Source organism: Sander vitreus, chromosome 18 (genome assembly GCF_031162955.1).
Source record: "Sander vitreus isolate 19-12246 chromosome 18, sanVit1, whole genome shotgun sequence".
NCBI classification, from domain to species: domain Eukaryota; kingdom Metazoa; phylum Chordata; class Actinopteri; order Perciformes; family Percidae; genus Sander; species Sander vitreus.
Genome location: NC_135872.1, coordinates 14,944,671 through 14,962,826, shown reverse-complemented (window position 1 = coordinate 14,962,826; position 18,156 = coordinate 14,944,671). Strand labels below are relative to the sequence as shown.

Genomic DNA, 18,156 nt, shown 5'->3' with positions numbered 1-18,156 from the left:
GTGGATGCCAGCCACAGGATAGCAGATTTGTGGTCACATACATGCAGTACAGATGGTGTTGGAATTAACATAAAACTTCTCAGAAGTGTTTTTCAAACTGCACTTTAATATTATGCTTCTGGTATGTTGGCAACATTTCCATGCAAATGCAGTTTGTGTCACCTGGAATGTCAAAAGTATTATATTCAAACAAAAGCACAGAGAAAAGTTCCTTAAATCTAAAAAAAAAGAAACGAAAATTGATAAGAATGTCAGGAGTGACAAAGCATACAAAATAAGAAATGGTCAAATATCAGGACATCCAGATTAAGTTTACTGTCGGTTGTAGCACCATCATCCTGTCTTGCTTTTGCTGTTACATGTACAGTAGATCTGCCAAATTGTCAACCGCTTTAACAAATATTCATTCAGTTCTATTGCCAAACTACATTCACAACACAGATACACACAATACAAGGACCTGCTCATTAAAGGTACATCATATCTCTTAAGATCACTAATTAACATGCTGTGTCTTATTGTTGTTGTTGATTTAATTTGTCCAGCAACAGTCCAGCAGTTCTGTACAGCGTGGGTTGCAAAATACCATCAGTGAGCTGAGGCTTGACTAAAGGTCCCTACCGGCACGGAGAGAGCAAACATGGCAATTTCACGGTGATGACAAGGTTAAATCTATGAAGCTGCTAACAGTGATTGCACATAGCTGCACCTGGCAAGAAATAATTAGCATGGTAAGATCATATAATGTGTTGATAAGTATGTTTATATTTCCAAGGCCTATGTAATGATCAATACAGCATGCACCTGGTGTGCCACTGCACCAAAATCACTCAGTACTGTGAAACAGGAGAGCGTACATATTGGATGATAAAAATACACCAGCACCATGCCTCAAAACATGCAGCAGAGCAGACTGGCTGTGTGTGATGGTAGGTACAGTACACGGGCTGTTTTGGCTCTGCTGATGGATGTTGTTGCAATACTATTGTTACAGGGGTCACCGCAGAGGTCCTGCCCCTGCCTTGATCAAATTAAGCACTCTGGAAATGAACAACAATGAGATACAGTAGAGCACCTCTCTGCCCTGAGTGGAATTCGATTCTGCCATTCTCCAGGGTTTCTATCGGGACCAATCAAGGTTCTTTTTCATTCCTAAAGAAAACAGATAAGGAAACTAGTCTGCTCCTGCTCCTAACGATAAATGGAAACTACAGTACATTGTGGTGTGTAGGACAGATTATTTAAGTCAGTGGTTCCCAACCTGGGGTCAGGGGACCCCTCAGGGGGGCGCAAGTCTTTATCTGGTTTGAGGTTGAGGTAAAAAAAATTTCAATTTATTATGATAATACACTAGAATATATAATGTATACAAAAGTCTGTATAAAAACTATGTATTTTTGTTCTGGCTTAAAATTGTAGGCAGGCTACTTAGTAGGCCAAACCTCCGGGACCTCTTAACCTGTGGCCCTTGCTGTCATCAGGTCAGCTGCTAGCTGCTATCATCCCACCACGGCATCACTGTTTCGTGAATGAAACATGGCGGAGAAACGTAAAAGTGCTGATAACTGCTCTCTATCAAAAAAGAAAGTAAGGCTCTATCTCGAGAGTTACCTCAACTTCGGTTAGACATAAGTAGGGGGGGTGCCAAGGAAAAAAGGTTGGGAACCATTGATTTAAGTGACCATTAGGCTCAAGTATGAGTGCATTACAAGAAGACATGACCTGAAGGTACATCACTTCATGCCGGCATATACCTGTGGGGCCGATAGAAACTTTTGTGTGCATGAATAAACCTTTACTCCCAAGGGAATTAATGTTGTATTCATTGACTTAGTTTAACTTAAACTTCTGAAGCAATACTGAAAAAAGGTTGACAAAACTTGAGACCAAACTGCATGTGCCACACTCATTGTGGTTCTATGCAAATGGTAAATTCTCATAAAGTACAGTTGTAAAACTCAGTTCGTTGGAGCACAAGTGTACTTCACCACATTTAAAGAAAAAAAACATTGTGTGGTAGCAATGGTACTCATGTATGTATCTACGGGAATGTTAAGCGAGGTCAGTGTCAGTTCTTATATAACTGAGGCCCAACGTGATCGTGAAAAAAAGACAAAGTTGATGTTTCTACACATTAAAACAGTTTCTGCATCAGCATTGACTAACACAAACAGTGTGAACAAAGCAGACAGAGAGACGGAGCAGACAGCTGAGAGTGTGTTAGGTGCTCGTCTAGACAGCAAGCAAGATCCTTCCCGTCATTGTTGTTTGGTATTGAGGGGCTGCAAAACAGGAAATAATATCTGAGGGAAATCATACAGCTATGGACATTTGAAAGTCAAAGATACATGCTGTAAAATACAGCATTTTAATGTTATTTTAAATGAAAATACATTTAAATTCTAACACTGACATACGTGTTTCATACAAAGCATAGATTTTCTTTTCTTCACTATAACTTGCAACACAAATGTATTGTACTTGCACCTCCCAGAATGCCTTTACATGTGGCCCATTAAAAACTGGAGAGATTAAACAAGATGAAGTACAATGTCTAATTGGCAGTTTAACAGAATTAAGACTAAAATACTGTACTATCTGTTTTTCAAACTATGGTTAGATTCACAATTTGAATGGTGTGTTCTTAATGGTCTCTTTCGCCATCTTGTGGATGCAGTACTCAAGTATGAGGCTTAATATTGTAGAACACACAGTTGTTATCTGATCTGATCTTTCTCAATTCTCACCCCCACCTCCCCTATGTAACTTCACTTGATAAAAAAAAAATTACTTATTTTGCATATATCTACAGGCGTTTGTAATTTGATTTATTTTTCTTTTATTGATTGCTGCAGCATGTGGCTCTTTAGGAGAAAGATGTTGTTTTATATTTTTAGATTGTGTGAATTTGATGCCGGATGAAAGCTTATGTCTGTAATGCTGACAGTGTGCAGTGGTATGATACTTTCTTTTGCAATATTTCTCTGTTTAAAATATTAATTTCCAAGTTAAGCCAAGAAAAATAAAAGAGCAGGAAGGAAAAAAAGTCAATATGGGTTTGTCCTTGATTTGTCCCTGTTCGGCTACCTTCTTTAGCCACGTGATCATACGTCACTAACATTTGTCTCTGTTCGTTAGCAGTGAAGCTGAAAACAGTCGCTTCTTTTTTTAAACTTATTTACTTGAAAAGCGAGAAGCATGGAGATTGGGACGGAGATAAGCAAGAAAATAAGAGTGAGTAATGTTATGGGCTGTATATGAGTGATTTGCTCCGGACCTAAAGCCTGGTTAAGGCTAGTGTAGCATGGACGTTGATAGCTAGCTAACATTCGCATGCTAGCGTAATTTCTCATTAATGGTAACACGGTTTTTATTTTTATAGGCCGAGGCAGGGTTTGCTAAATCACTTGATAACGCATCCAGCACGCAGGTTTTTAGACGTGTTAGCGGCTGGGAAACTTGTAATAATACTGTAATAATGATATATTGCGCTACTTTGTCGGTTGTTTGGTATTTGTAATTTTGCATATCAATGATATTGTGTAACGTTAGCCAGTATGCTGTCCATCATTTGTTTAGCTCGATAACATTAATATAATCTGTACTGTACTTTTGGTCGGTTTCAGGCTGCTATCAAGGGAAAGCTTCAGGAGCTCGGTGCATATATTGGTACGTAAATAAAACTCAGATCTTGTAGTCGGGGATTTTATACTTTAATCACACAGTAACGCTACATGCTGTAACGTATGTGTTTCCTGTCTTTACCGATTTAGATGAAGAGCTTCCCGACTATATTATGGTGATGGTAGCAAACAAGAAAACGTCCCAACAGATGGCGGACGATCTCTCCCTTTTCCTTGGAAACAACACTAGCAAATTCACAGCATGGTACGAGGAAAACAGACAAATCAGCGTATATTTCCTGTCTAATTAAAATTGTATACTGTTGTTTGTCTTGTAACATACAAAAGAAACATGCACTCTCTACCCATAACACTTTACAATTATTCTCACTCTCTATCTGTTTTAGCCATAACATGGGTTTGTTTATTGATTTTAGGTTACAGGGTGTCCTTGAGAAGTTAAGAACGGTTGCAGTCGGTAAGTCAGACTATGTTGAATGCATTTCAGATTTTCTGCACTTTTTAACTAGCGGAAGGGATAATTGAGTGCACACAGCCTGTAGTTTTAGTATCTTAGACAATCTCATGTTTTCTTTCTCCACTTGCCTACTTGTTACAGAGCCTGCATCCCTCAGTGGACATCAGCTCCAGTCTGACAGTGGTACTGTCGCTGGGAAGAGCCGCTCATCTCTAAGTGAGGACAGCAGAGGAGAGGAGTTGAAGGTGCTGACAGTGTCCAGCTCACGCTCTGATAGGACTGAAGCACGCGTCTCCAGTTCTGCTCATGAAAGCAGGTGCCTAATGCAAAGCTAGAATTGTTCTTGTCCTCATGTGCTGACATTCACTGTTTACTGTTCATTGTCTTAAACGGCACACATGACAGACACTGCAAATGTACAAACACTTGTATATATCTGTTTGTTATCAGGAGAGCTAGCTTGGAGAAGAGTTCCTCTCGACTTACCTCTACCGTTAAGCCCCTCATGGAGCCACTCCCCTTAGAGGCCGTTATTGACATCAAACCAGAGATGGACGATGACCTTATCGCTGAGGATCTTGTAGAAATAGGCACCAACCATGGTCGAACACGCGCAGCTAGTAGACCCACAGCTGAAATCTACAGACCGGGTCTGAGCAAGTTTACATTAGCCAGCTCTGCAGACATGTGTCGACCCTCCGAAGGATCCTCTCACTCAAGGCAGCAGGACAGCAGAAGCAGCAGAACCTCCAGAACTGGATCCAGTAAGGTACTGTGATCCGATAAGAGCATCTGATCACTTTCCGTTGACAAGTGTCAAGACAGTTGTAGGTATGGATCCGTATTATTAATGATCTGCCGTCTTTGTTCAGCAGGAGGAGCTGTCCCGGAAGCGTAAGGCGCCGGTAGCGAGTTCAGTGGTGCGAGTGAACCGAGCAGCAGACGAGGACAGCGATGATGTGGAAGAGGAAGATACAGGCTATGGAGGCAGAGGCCTGTCCAGTAGAGTGTCCCTACCCTCCAAACCAGAACGCAAGTCAGTATTTGCTCATCATGTCATATTTTGCAATATATGGTATACATTTTCGAATTAGAGGGCAAGCCAGGATTGTAATTCACGGTTATTAACCAAAATGATGTAGCAAATGTGATTTGTCCTAGGTATTTGCATTCAGTTAGAATCCATATTTTACACTGCAGGAATTCTCATTTAAGACCTTTTCACTGTCTCTAAAAAGTAACTGCACTGACTTATCTTTTTTATGACTTAACGTTTATTACATTTCAACAACACAAAACCACATCATAGAACACTTTCCGCTGTGCCATCGCCACCTGCACAGACTTATCTTAAATTATCTGACAGCCGACATACTTTGCTGAGTTCAGCTTTAACTTATTACTGTGGTGTATTATGTTTCAGGCCTACTCTCCCTCCAGCCAAGCAAGCCAACAGGAATCTGATACTGAAGGCTATCTCCGAGGCCCAGGACTCAATCACCAAAACTACAGCCTACCCCACAAGTATGTTTAACAGGTTACCATGAACGTTCTGTCATTTAATTGCAGGTAAGCAGTTTCCGTTATCACTTTCTTACATTCACCTCTCTCTTTTCCCCCTCCAGTACCACAGAGGCAGACTGTTCCCGTGGCACCTCGTACTCGTGTGGCCAGCAGTGAGGAGATGACTGCAGCCATCCAGCTGGTCCAGGAGCATCTCCACAGCCTGGCCCCCAGGGTTCAGGCCTACACCTCTGCAGAGCTACCTCCTTCCAGAACACCTGGTATGTGGAGAGTAGAATTACTACAGCATGTGGAGTGCTTTTGCTAAGCAATGCTTTAAACACCCTGCCATCCAAAAGCCAGAATCACAATAAACTAATGTTAAAAAAGTAAATGCAGTACTTACTTCCCGGATTACTTAACTGATGTTTTCCTCCCAGCCCCAGCGAGATCTTTAGCTTCACGCCTCCAGTTGGACTTAGCAGAGATCAGTGAAAGAGGAGAGCAGAAGGACTATGGTGAGTCTCTTTAAAAGTAGCAACTAATGATAAATATCGCAAAAGATGCCTAATGGATTGTCTTCAGTGATGCATTACACTGGGATGTCTGTGATGCACCTCTAGGTGTCGAGGTCACTGCAGGCAGTGAGGCAAAGCCATTTGATACCCGCTCCTTCATAATGAGTCCACCGCAGCTGGGAGAACCTACAGCCAGAAGCCAGCAGCGTCCTCAGGTCAAAGGCGGAGTCCAGTCTGCTTTACCACGCACTGTCCAGGCTAGGTACACACACACACACACACACACACGCACACACACACACACACACACACACACAATCTCTCTCTAGAAGTACTCTCATCTCTTTCTAATTGTACATGAACATTTGTCAAATATTTTCCTTTCTCTTTTCTTTTCTCCATAAGTAAGGAGAAGGGTGACTCTGTCAGTCCCAAGTTCATAGTGACATTAGATGGGGTGCCGAGCCCGCTGGGAAATCTTGCCGATTGTGAAATGGAGCTGGAGGATGTGAGACCGCCCACAAGGGTCACCGAGGCGACCGTCCATGCCAACAGGGAGCCCAAAGTCAGCGTCCTTCACAGACTACAGGGAAGACTCACATTACCAGAAGGTGTGGAGTTCTCATCACAATAATTGTTTACTGTAATTAGGGATAATACTGCAATAACAATAAGTTAGCTTTATTTTAATATCACATTTCAAACACAGTGTGCTTCAGTTAAGGGTTTACATTCTGTCCTTTTTTATGATTAACATTTTTAATTTATTTTTATTTTAACAAAACATACAACTTTAAACATGAACATACCACCCAGCCAGACAAAAAAATATAAAAGAATACACATTAACTACAATTTTTTGACAGATGATGTGATGGATGTTGAGATGGCGGAAGAGGGTGCCGGCCCTTTAAAGAAACAGAAGGTGATGGAGCGCTGCAAGTTCTGGCCAGTCTGTAAAAGTGGAGATGATTGTATGTACCATCACCCTACAACACAGTGCAAGTGAGTATTTCTGTTAATGAACTGAAGAAATAATAATGGAGTTTTTATCGCTCAACACTCACTTATTCATTGCTCATGATTTCTGTGTTTTTCTGAAGGACTTTTCCCACTTGCAAGTTTGGGGATAAATGCCTTTTCGTGCATCCCAATTGTAAATACGATGCCAGGTGCACCAAGCCAGACTGTCCCTTCACTCATGTCAGCCGAAGAAGCACAGCTGCTCCTCCGCCCAGGCCAGGTACTCTCTCATTGCGTCTGTGATTCTTCTGCACACTGTTTAGCATCTCTCTCTGCCTACAAGACAGTTTAGACAAACAAAGCTTAGTAAAAGTGTATTAATATTCCACAAATAAAGCACCAACATGAAGGGGGTGTTAAGATATTGCAGTCTGCACCTCTAACTTGACTCTTTGTGTTTACAGCAGTGCAGCCAGTCCAAACCACTAGTGTGTGCCGCTTCTTTCCAGAGTGCAAGAAGATGGACTGTGTGTTTTATCATCCCAAGGTAACGTTTTCTAAAGTGTCTTGATTCTATATTGGTAATTCCAATGAATGTAGGATTTGGTTAAAGGGGAAGTGCTTTTATTTGAAAGTCAGGACATTCTGCACAGGCCCTAAGGTGCAGTCTGACTTTCTCAATTCTGTTCCTCTTATCTACAGCCCTGTCGCTTCGCGGCACAGTGTAAACGAGCTGGGTGTACCTTCTACCACCCGACCACATCTGTGCCTCCGAGACACGCCCTGAAATGGACAAAAACACAGACCAGGTGAGCAGATGGGGGTAATATGGTTGACATTGTTGATGATAGTATCTCCTGCATAAAAGATTTTAACTAATGTATGAGGGAATGTATTCACCCAATAAAACACTTAAATAATGTGTTAAATTTAAATAATGTCATCATCTATATCATGTTTGTTTGCACTTACTATATGATGTCTGTCTTTCTCCCTCACAGCTCATAAAGTCCAGGAACAGGAGTCTGCTGATGGTTAACATGTGAAACTATGGAAGATGTTCTGTATCTGTCTACAGATTTTCATTCTTCTTTTCAGTATTTAACTGTTGTTTCATTTCATTTTAATGTATTGTTTGGACTGATTTTTAAGAGTTTTGTATGGAAACAAAAAAAAGGTTTCGCTCATGCTCTCTGAATATTAAAATTCTCCACAATGAACTTTAAACTTATGTCATCTTATTTATCTCATGTTCTAAATAACATTGGCTCATGCAGATGTTCACCACTGACTGACGATCATTTTTTAAACGTTTTGATACAGTAATGACTGAGTCAGTGAGGAGAGCGGTTCAGTTTAGCTTTTGTACCTGAGGATAAGCTCAAGTCACATGCAGCAGCACATAGCCGATGATAAAGCACAGAACCAAACAATACTATTAGCAGTTATATCAACAACAAAAAAACACACAGGATTCATTTTCTTCTAATACGTTTACATATTTGATTTACTGTTAACATTGGATAAACCATGATATGCTGACATGATGAATATGCTGTATGACTGACTTCATTTATCAAGTCAAGATTTATTTCATCTACAAACGCATCCAGTTAGGCTTTGAGATGACGAGGAGCCTTCATCACTACAGCTATACGATGTGACTGTTTCCTTCGACCTTACTGTTGAAGGAAAGCAATTTCATGAACAACAGTATAGAAAATGTCTGAAACTCATTTGTCCAACATGAGAATCACAACCATGTAATATGCTGGTTTGTGTAATATCAAGATGGAGGTGTAAAGGTGGGAAAGTATTAGTATTGATAGTCTCTGTGGTTATTCATTTCTTTTCTTTTTTTACGTAAACTCTTAGGTTGCTATATCAAACTAGGACAAGAAAAGGTCACCAAGTGATTTTTTTCGAGAAATGTAGAAGAAGCAAAAGCCATTCTTCTTACCTAATTGTATTTAAAACAATAACCACAGTTAAGTTTGAATCTGTATTCTGGTGAATTTAAAGATTTGCTCTGTGTACCAGGGAGACTGGACAGAGAGTGATGTAGGAAAACGGTTCAAAGAGCCAGATCAGCACAATACATACAGTAGATACAGTATATTAAGCTAAAATAAAATAAAGAATTTAAAATATATGATTCAAACATGCATAAACATAAGTGCATATTATCGGTTTATCAGCTTTCATCTCTGCAGCTGTAGTGTTAAATCCCGCCACTAGAAGCCGCTACAGCATGCTCTGTGATGACGTCACGATAGTCCAAGTCAAAAGCCCTATGAGTGGGTTTAGTTCTCGCCGGGTGCGGTGGCGCGCGCCTGTAATCCAAGTTACTGGGAGGCTGAGGCTGGCGGACCGTTTGAGCCCAGGAGCTCTGAGCTGCAGCGGACTATGCCGATCGGGTGTCCGCACTAAGTTCGGTATCGATATGGTGCTCCTGGGGGAGCCCGGGATCACCAGGTCGTCTAAGGAGGGGTGCACCGGTCCAGGTCGGAAACGGAGCAGGTCAAAGCCCCCGTGCCGCTCAGTAGTGGGATCGCGCCTGTGAATAGACGCTGTAGTGCAGCCTGGGTAATACAGCGGGACTCAGTCTTTTTACACTCATAGCTTCACTACTATTAACTACTGCCACAACCCACACTCAAATATCGTATCTTTACATGTAGCGCAGCTTTTTTTTTTTATCTTCTTGTTTATGAAAAGCCCTCACAAACCGGCTGTTCTGCGTGTCCTACACTGCCTCCACCTGGAGGACACCTGCAACTACATCAACCATACTGAATACTTGAGGTACTTGAGGCCAAGTAAAAGGCGCACAGAAACTACTAGAAAAGGCTTTCAAGCAAACGATCAGTTGAAATATGCTGTAAGACAAAGCATAACAATCTATAGGCTTTTATCGGTGCTTTGGTTCATTCTACTGAAATGTGGCATATGGAAACTGTAAACAAAAGACCTACTGTTTTTGATAGGTTCATTCGAATCATATTCATTCGAATAAAATGGATCATTGTGAACCAAAATTCAGGGATGTTCTCAGTTGATGAGGAAGTGTTGCCTCAAACTGATGCAACATGCAAACAATACAGCATTTTGGAATAACTTGAGTGGCTTCAGAGTCAGAAGTGTTCCTGTACGTGTGTCTTAAATCATTTTCAAACAAGGATCAACCAAAAGTATATTTCTAAACCTAACTACTATGTAAAGCTGAACATTTACCACCAGGTTGTTTCCCACAGTAACAGAGGGCCATATCCTTTTGTTAAATGACAAACAGGTGACATTTGTGGTCGACCACAAATGATGCCACTGGTAATGGCCATTTTTTTCAGCATTAGTTTGCAAAGTGACCAAACTATGTATCTGTATCTGATGGGTTAAAATAACTTTATATCAGCATAATACTTAATATTGTGCAGTACATGTATAGCTCCTGATTATAGCCCGCATATGCTGACTTTATCAAGACTGGCCAAAAAGTGTCAACTTTTCACAGACTGGATTTTACACTTGTGCTACAATGACTCATAAATGGTGTTTGTTTTGAAGTAAATACTGTGTTCCATATAATTAAACTCACTATACGTGTATCAGTGTTATTTTTACGGTCATCAGCGTCTACACGATTCTTCACTTTCCCTCAATAATGCGGTGCTTATTAGAATCCTCCCACAGTCAGTTCCAAGGAAGAGAGACCACAAATGAAGGCATCGCAGTTTGCTATCTAAATAAATCGCCCTTCAGGGTTTTTTCTAAGCGAGAAGAAGTGAGACTACTGTTGACAGCAGATGCTAATGTACTTATCAGCTGTCACCTCTACTTAATTTGATTCAAGTGTGTCTGAGCAAGTGTGTCAAGCTTGAAGTCTGTGTGATAAGCTGCTATCAAACTCTCACTGCTTCTAAGAGCAACCAGCAGAATTAAAAGAGAGCAAAAATCTCTCTTTGTTTTAATAATCTCCAGATGGAATAGCTCACAAATGCACCTATAGATCACTGAAAAATGTCATAATTAAATGACAAACACATAAACAATTTTACTTTACACATTTAAAAAAATATCCCAATCCACTAAACATTTTTAATGACTATGATTTATTTAGTGCAGTTTCTGAGGAGCCCAACACTTGAGGTCATATAAGGTTTAGAAATAAGCTTGATACAGAAATTAGGCTGCAATAAGTCAAAGTCGTAGATTTGTTATGTTTTTCTATATTTGTACTGTATTGTGTCTGTGTCCTGGTTAAAGCAGAATTAAACTAATCAGCTTTCGTCTTCTTTTCTTTTGCAGTCTCAACTCTTTTGGACAGCGTTAAATGCCAAGTATTAGAAATGTCTGGCCTTACCCAAGCTCTTCAAAATTCCTGTGATGGTAGAACATGTTTTTGTGTGGGAGGACTGTTCTGCCAAGCAAAGCTGTTTTGGTCCTGATTCTTTTTTTTTTTTCTCACAAGAAAAAATCTTGTTCTTGCATCACCAAATGCTACCTCTTGATGGAGGTAAACAAGAAAATGACACAAGAAGTCACATATGCAGCTTTTGCAGTCGTCGCCCCTGACTTTTAGGTGAAGTAGGTGTCATACCACGCCACTGTGTACAGTAATGTAACCTCCTCAAACTGTACATTTTCTAGAAGATTCCCCAACATCTTCACAGAGTCATTTTGAGCGAAAGACAACAAGGGAATTCTAGGTGGGGTTTTGGGGAGCCCCGAGTCCTTTGACATAGCCTCACCTTATTGCAGCTGCTAGGTGGCTAGCAAGAAAGCGTGGTACTAATCTGGAAATTACCATGAAGTGTGTGTAAATACTCACAACTCAGTCATCCATGTGGACTTTTAGGATGCGCTGTCTCTTGAGGATTTGGTCGAAACATATATGTGACTGCTTAAAAAGAGGAAGCGGGAATGCCTATTTCTGTCAGACACACACACACACACATGCACACACACACACACACACACACACACACACACACACACACACACACACACACACACACACACACACACACACACACACACACACACACACACACACACACGCACACACACACACACACACACACACACACACACACACATAATCACACGTGGAAAAAGGTTATAGCAAGGTTAATATATCTTGTCTTTTAGGTGAAAGTTATTTTTTATTTGATTTTGATTGTGCTGCTACTAAATATTCATTTCTACATGAAATTATTATTATTTTTACATGTAGTCACCTACTGTAGGTAAGTATTTGAAGCTTTTTCTGACACTGGTAATATCCACCCATATTTATTGAAATTGAAATTTAAACCCCCCAATGTTATTTTTCTGGAGTTTACAAAATTACCTTATGTGCTTTAACTTTCCATCAGACATGTGACTTCCAGTCTAATGCAACTTACCCAGATTCTTACCAGAAGCCACATCACATACAGCTAATTAGGCAGACAGTATGCGTGTGAGAGAGAGAGAGAGAGAGAGAGAGAGAGAGAGAGAGAGAGAGCATGAGCAAGAGAGTGAAAGAGAAGGAGGAGTGACAGAAAGGGAAAGAAAAGAGGGAAGAAAGACTCATTAAGCCAATTTCTTCTCAGCAGCCGTTCTGCTACATAGACTCTCTCTTTCTTTCTCTCTCTCTCTCTCTCACACACACACACACACACATACTGAAAACACAAAGCAGAAGTGGACAAAGACATACGGTTTCCGTTGCTGCAGTTGGCTATGGCTCAGGGCTCTGACAGCAATGACACAAGTTACAAGTCCCCATCACCTGGAAGCAGGCCGGTAAGTGTGCACTTCTATGTATACTTTCTCAATAATACACTTCAGTTTACTTGGTTACATATTTACACTAAAGATTTATAGATTAAATACAAATCCTGACGCTACACATTTTTCCTAAATCTGTGATTGGATGCAGTTTTTTGATGCATGGTTAGTGGGCAGCAACACAGCCTATCAAAGAGACTGTTTTTGTTGGCTATTTTCACAGCTTTTCAGAAGTGTTTCACATGCACACATGGACTGCAGGCATGACTCCCTTCCAGTGTACGCTTTTGTGAATTGCAAAATGTATCACTCGTCTAAGTTGTGGGAGTCCTTTGTTTTAGCAAGTCTCATCTCAAACTGTGAATGATTGGGGAGCTGTCAGGAACAGAGTGTGTCTTAAGTTGGTAGCCTACTGTACATTTCTCTGCACGTGAGTCTTGTTTCACATGTGCTGCTTTCTTGCACATTGTTACTCTAGCACTGTGGATATTAAACATTCAAATGCTGTTTTGTTATACATGAAACAAGTTGGGAGCCTAACTTTAGGTGGATAAAGCAATCTGGCACTATCAGTTGTTTTGGGGCTTTTCAGCAATACTTTAATGGACAATCAGAAGATGTCAGATAATGAATTTGTTATCTCTTTGATGTACAACTGACTCAGCATTTTGAAATGGATTAGTTATTACGATACCAAGAAAATTGAGTGTTCAGGACATGAAACAGGGTGTGCGTTAAACCTAACCGATGACTCAGCCACTCCCCGACCCTGCCCTTCACATGAAGTGTAAAGTTAAGCCAGTCTTCTGTCAAACTGTCATTAAAACGAACCCCGCTTCCATTTCACACCAGCAAGAGCCAACAGCATAAACTACGACAGTCTGATCTTCAACTTTTTTCCGGTTCAGAAACATCTCAGTGCCTATCAGTTTGCCACTTGATGTGTATGTCATTGCACACACATTAACTGTTGACATTTGTATTTTCATCAGAGCTCCTCAGATGATGCAAAGAAGGTGATGCGGAGAGAGAAGAACCGGATCGCTGCTCAGAAGAGCAGGATGAGGCAAACTCAGAAAGCTGACAACCTGCACTTGGTGAGAAAACCTTTCTGTGCAATATACACCACACACATACTCAGAAGCAACACATTTTAACACTGACTTCTAATTCTTAAGGCATTTGCCACAGAGACATAAGCATAAACAGAGAAGATATTACATGGTATTCATGTAAAAATGAATGTTTCTTGATGAAGTACTGCATAGTTTTAGCAAAGATGGATGTATACACAAGCCTAATGTCTAGCCCCAAAAGCCATCATTGTGTCAAAGCTTTATTGTACTGCAATGCTGGTTACATATCAGATTATATATACACACGGAAGGATGTTGAAAGATACAGCATTAGTTAGGGTACCGTGTATAGAGTAATCATGTTTGTGTAGCCTGAATGCTCTGCCAAATGATCAATTGATCAACACCCTGCAGGAACGGGTTTGTACTATATTTACCAAACATTACCTGACCATGTGGCGATGTGTCATGGCTTCTGTTGGGCTGCACACTTGGACGCTGCTCTGTGTGTTTGCAGAAGCTTAAGGAATAAATTAGCATGTGTGGGCAATCACTCCCTTTTGCAGCAGATATTGCATCATTGAATATGATAACAGAAGGGTGTTCTGGGTGCGCGGGTGCTTTGTTTGTTGCCCCCATTATTCTTTCATGCAGCTCATTACGTGTGATAGTTTGTAGTCACTGTCGTTTCAGCTTTTACTTGGTTGACTCAGCACAAGATGGGACTTTTATTCAACTCAAATTTAGGCATTTCTTCGTCTGCATTCCTAAATCTGTAGACACGTGTGTGCAGCAGGTCTCTGTCTTATGGATCCTTGTAACTGGCAGTAACTCTAACATGCTGTCACATCTTACATTAGCACACATTTCAACACGCTGACAACATATCCACTATCTGTGACTTCCTCGTTCAGGCCGAGATGATTTGTGCTGTACTGTACTCTGATGTTTTTAGAGCCGCTGTTACTGTGAACTTTATCAGATAAACTGAAAAAATGTTGACCTTAAGAAACACCCACACTGGAGGCAGAAGTAGATCCAGAGATTTGTAATCATGTTCCCATGAATTATGGTATATCAATCTCTTTAAAGCCTGTCAGAGTCACAGAGAACACCAGGGGACCACATAGCAATCTGTGGTTTTTTTGTCATCGTCTCACTTGATAAACAGGAAGGCGAATTTTCCCTCTCTATGACACCGCGGCTTATTTCCTGTTTCTTCAGTAGTATTTTTTTCTTCTGTGTAAATGAGCTTGAAATTTTATGTCGTGGGCAGGAGGGGAGAAAAAGGCAGTCACTTCTTGTAAAGCGCCGATAGCAGTGGGCTGTATTTGGCTAAGTGACGCAAGTACAGGGGTTTGCCCAAAGGTTCTGTGACAGTAAGGACCCACAGCTCAGTATTATAATCTTTCGGCCATGGTGTGATGACCTTTTCATTAACCAAGTGGAAGATTTTCTCCTCTGCTATTCCCACACAAAAAAGGTGTTTTTTTTCAACCACTCGCGAATAGTTTGCTCTACTTATATGATCTCCGAAGAAGAACTTGTTTTGGAAAATGTACATACCATCTAAACATGTTAGAATGGCAACTTATAAAATTGTGGTGCTCAGTGATTTTATCAGTATTCATAGGTTAATGTTGAAGGACAATGCACTTTTACTACATCTTTTAAATACTTTACCGTAAAGTAAGCTAAACTAAGGCTGCTGCATGCTGTAGATTTGTGTTTTTACTAACTCCCGAGCAAACTTTGGTCTTCATTTATTTCAGTATGAAAAGAAAAACAATACTTTAATTATTACTTAAGTTATGATATTGTTCTCTGGTAATGCAAGCCAATTTCACCTGCATTGCCAGCTGGGTTTAAGGTAACTCTGGACAAAAACAAAGTAGCATACCACTGTTTTAGCTCATTTTAAAAGTACATTTTAGTCAACATTACTGCCAACTGTTTATACTTATTCTTCTTATATACAGTACATTCTTTCCTAGCATGACTGTTCTTCACATAGCTTGTGTAATACGTATATATAAAAACAGACTTGCAGAGACTGATCAATATGTCAGATTTTCAAGTACGATTCAAGTATCTACATGTTGATGCAGACACCTACTGAACTGAATGGAAAAATGGCTGCCAGGACACAGAAACAAGACTGAGAGTCTAGCCATGCTAATGGCTGTATGAAGCTGTACAGTGTGTACTTAAAATAGATACAGCGGTGCTAACATGCTAACAATAGCAATGCTAAAATGCTAATGTGTATCATGCATAGAGTTTATTAAGTTCACCATCTTATTTTAGTGTATCAGCATGCTCACATTTCCAAATATTCGCAAAGTACAGCTGAAGCTGATGGGAAAGTCATTGGTTTTGCAAAAGGGGACATGTCTGTACCAAATTTCCAGACAAGCCATCTGCTAGTTGTGGAGAAATTTCAATCAAAACCACAAATGTCAGGGGATCATTGAAGTCTGCAGGATTCGATCTCTGGGGAACCTAATATATCTGTACAAACTTTCATGTCAATCCATCCAATAGCTGTTAAGATATATTAGTCAGGACCAAAGTGAAAAACAGACAGATCGACAGACAGACAGACAGACAGGCAGACAGACAGACAGAAAGGCAAGCAGACAGACAGACAGGCAGACAGACAGGCAGGCAGACAGACAGACAGACAGACAGACAGACAGACATACATACATACGGGCAGACATTGCCATCCATACAGCAAATACATTGCTGTATGATGACAGTAAGGACCCACAGTGACAGTATTTAATAAATAGATACAAAATATTGTGCTTTGGAAGTATACTGTGATTTGTTGTTAAAGCACTAAAACGTGCAAAAATAACTGCATGGAAACAGGATATATTGCTGCAGATATCGCTTTTAATGTCATTCACACACTTAACCTCACAGTAACAAACACTTGTATCACTAATAAACAAACACTGCCCCTGTGTGTTCCAGGAGAGTGAGAACCTGGAGAAGGAGAACGCTGCCCTGAGGAAGGAGGTGAAGCAGCTGACAGAGGAGGCCAAGTATCTGTCCTCTGTGCTGAGCAGCCACGAACCTCTGTGCACCGGCCTGGCTACTCAGACCCCCGAGCTCATCTACCCTCCTCATCACAGCAGCTACCACCACCAGCACATCACTGTACCACACTACCAGCACTGACCTGACTGACTACCGAGGCGGCCGAGGACATGCTGCAAACAGATGACTGACCTCAATGGAGAGAAAGACTGACCGGAGATGTGTCTATAAATGTTAATAATTGTTCGAAACATGAACATTAACATGACAGGCCAATATGTCTGCCAAACAATGACAGTATGGACCCCAAGCTGTAACAAGCAGTGTTGAAAACTATTTATTTTGCTTGTGCTCATCTGTTTGCTTTTACCTGATTGATATCAGTGATCTGTATGTGGACTTAAACGGCTCAATGAGTAGAATTATCAACCAGTCTATGTTTACAGTGGGATAAGAAGAAAACAACCTACTGTATGTTCAGGTGACTCAGGCGATGCAGTATTTTTGTACATTTTTAGTGTCATAGTGCACCTTCGTCATCCTGTCATGTTTTGAGTTTCTCGTGATTATAACTGTGTTTCAGTGTGTAAATGTAGATTGATAATGCTCAGGAGATTTTGACAGATTTGATTGTGGACAAAGAGAATGTATAAAGTCGAGATCCTAAAAAAAAGGCTTCGATGTACCAAAAAAGAAACATCTGGCAGTGAAGAATGGGCTTTCAAAGGGTCTTGACTTGTGTATTGGTGATGATGCTGATGTGGGAGAAGACCCAGCAAATATTTATTAAATATGTTGCCTTTCAGGTACTCATTTCTGACCTCCACAGGGTTGTTATTCATGCCTATATGAAGTGTTTTTCTTTGTCAGGACAGCAGAATGTGTGAAGTCTGCACTAGTGCTGATAACAAACCACTGTCATGTTTTATTTCTCTGAGGGAGTCCCTAGATGGCACTGTTCACCAGTAGATGAAGTTACAGTAGTTTTGTGTCAGAAAGCACAAATTATGACAATATTAATTAATAGCCTGTCCTGGGTGGGCATGAATTAGCCTATATTTTGTCCTTGAACACAACTGAGGCTTTTGTCTCTTTCACCCTTTTGTGATAATTCCATTATTATTAGGCACGTGGACAAAATAAATAACTTGATATCTGCAATGTTTTTATATACA

At 40.5% G+C, this 18,156-nt stretch overlaps 2 protein-coding genes across 4 annotated transcripts; both read left to right on the top strand.

Moving 5' to 3' along the window:
• The first annotated feature begins 3,097 nt into the window (after positions 1–3,097).
• Positions 3,098–8,305, top strand: zc3h14 (zinc finger CCCH-type containing 14). 3 transcript variants are annotated; one of them, XM_078275068.1, is made up of 17 exons: positions 3,098–3,234; positions 3,627–3,669; positions 3,774–3,888; positions 4,061–4,101; positions 4,243–4,417; positions 4,552–4,870; positions 4,974–5,137; positions 5,525–5,625; positions 5,727–5,885; positions 6,045–6,122; positions 6,228–6,384; positions 6,528–6,733; positions 6,989–7,127; positions 7,226–7,365; positions 7,553–7,632; positions 7,788–7,894; positions 8,087–8,305. In XM_078275068.1, the coding sequence occupies exons 1-17, from the start codon at positions 3,199–3,201 to the stop codon at positions 8,091–8,093; spliced, it is 2,067 nt and encodes a 688-aa protein (XP_078131194.1). In that variant the 5' UTR covers positions 3,098–3,198; the 3' UTR covers positions 8,094–8,305. The 3 variants fall into 3 exon arrangements, with proteins under 3 accessions (XP_078131194.1, XP_078131193.1, XP_078131192.1); XM_078275067.1 differs by having other exon boundaries at positions 3,099–3,234; positions 4,977–5,137; positions 7,550–7,632; XM_078275066.1 differs by having other exon boundaries at positions 3,099–3,234; positions 7,550–7,632.
• A 4,267-nt stretch (positions 8,306–12,572) lies between these two features.
• On the top strand, positions 12,573–17,794 carry batf (basic leucine zipper transcription factor, ATF-like). The gene is made up of 3 exons (XM_078274162.1): positions 12,573–12,872; positions 13,850–13,954; positions 16,916–17,794. The coding sequence occupies exons 1-3, from the start codon at positions 12,810–12,812 to the stop codon at positions 17,120–17,122; spliced, it is 375 nt and encodes a 124-aa protein (XP_078130288.1). The 5' UTR covers positions 12,573–12,809; the 3' UTR covers positions 17,123–17,794.
• The last annotated feature ends 362 nt before the right edge of the window (positions 17,795–18,156 follow it).

Excerpts from the sequence above, each read along its gene's own strand:
- zc3h14 (XM_078275066.1), top strand. The coding sequence starts at position 3,199 with ATGGAGATTGGGACGGAGATAAGCAAGAAAATAAGA. Across the intron at positions 3,889-4,060 it reads ACTAGCAAATTCACAGCATG|GTTACAGGGTGTCCTTGAGA; the intron begins GTACGAGGAAAA and ends TATTGATTTTAG. Across the intron at positions 6,123-6,227 it reads AGGAGAGCAGAAGGACTATG|GTGTCGAGGTCACTGCAGGC; the intron begins GTGAGTCTCTTT and ends ATGCACCTCTAG.
- batf (XM_078274162.1), top strand. The coding sequence starts at position 12,810 with ATGGCTCAGGGCTCTGACAGCAATGACACAAGTTACAAGTCCCCATCA. Across the intron at positions 12,873-13,849 it reads CATCACCTGGAAGCAGGCCG|AGCTCCTCAGATGATGCAAA; the intron begins GTAAGTGTGCAC and ends TATTTTCATCAG. Across the intron at positions 13,955-16,915 it reads AAGCTGACAACCTGCACTTG|GAGAGTGAGAACCTGGAGAA; the intron begins GTGAGAAAACCT and ends TGTGTGTTCCAG.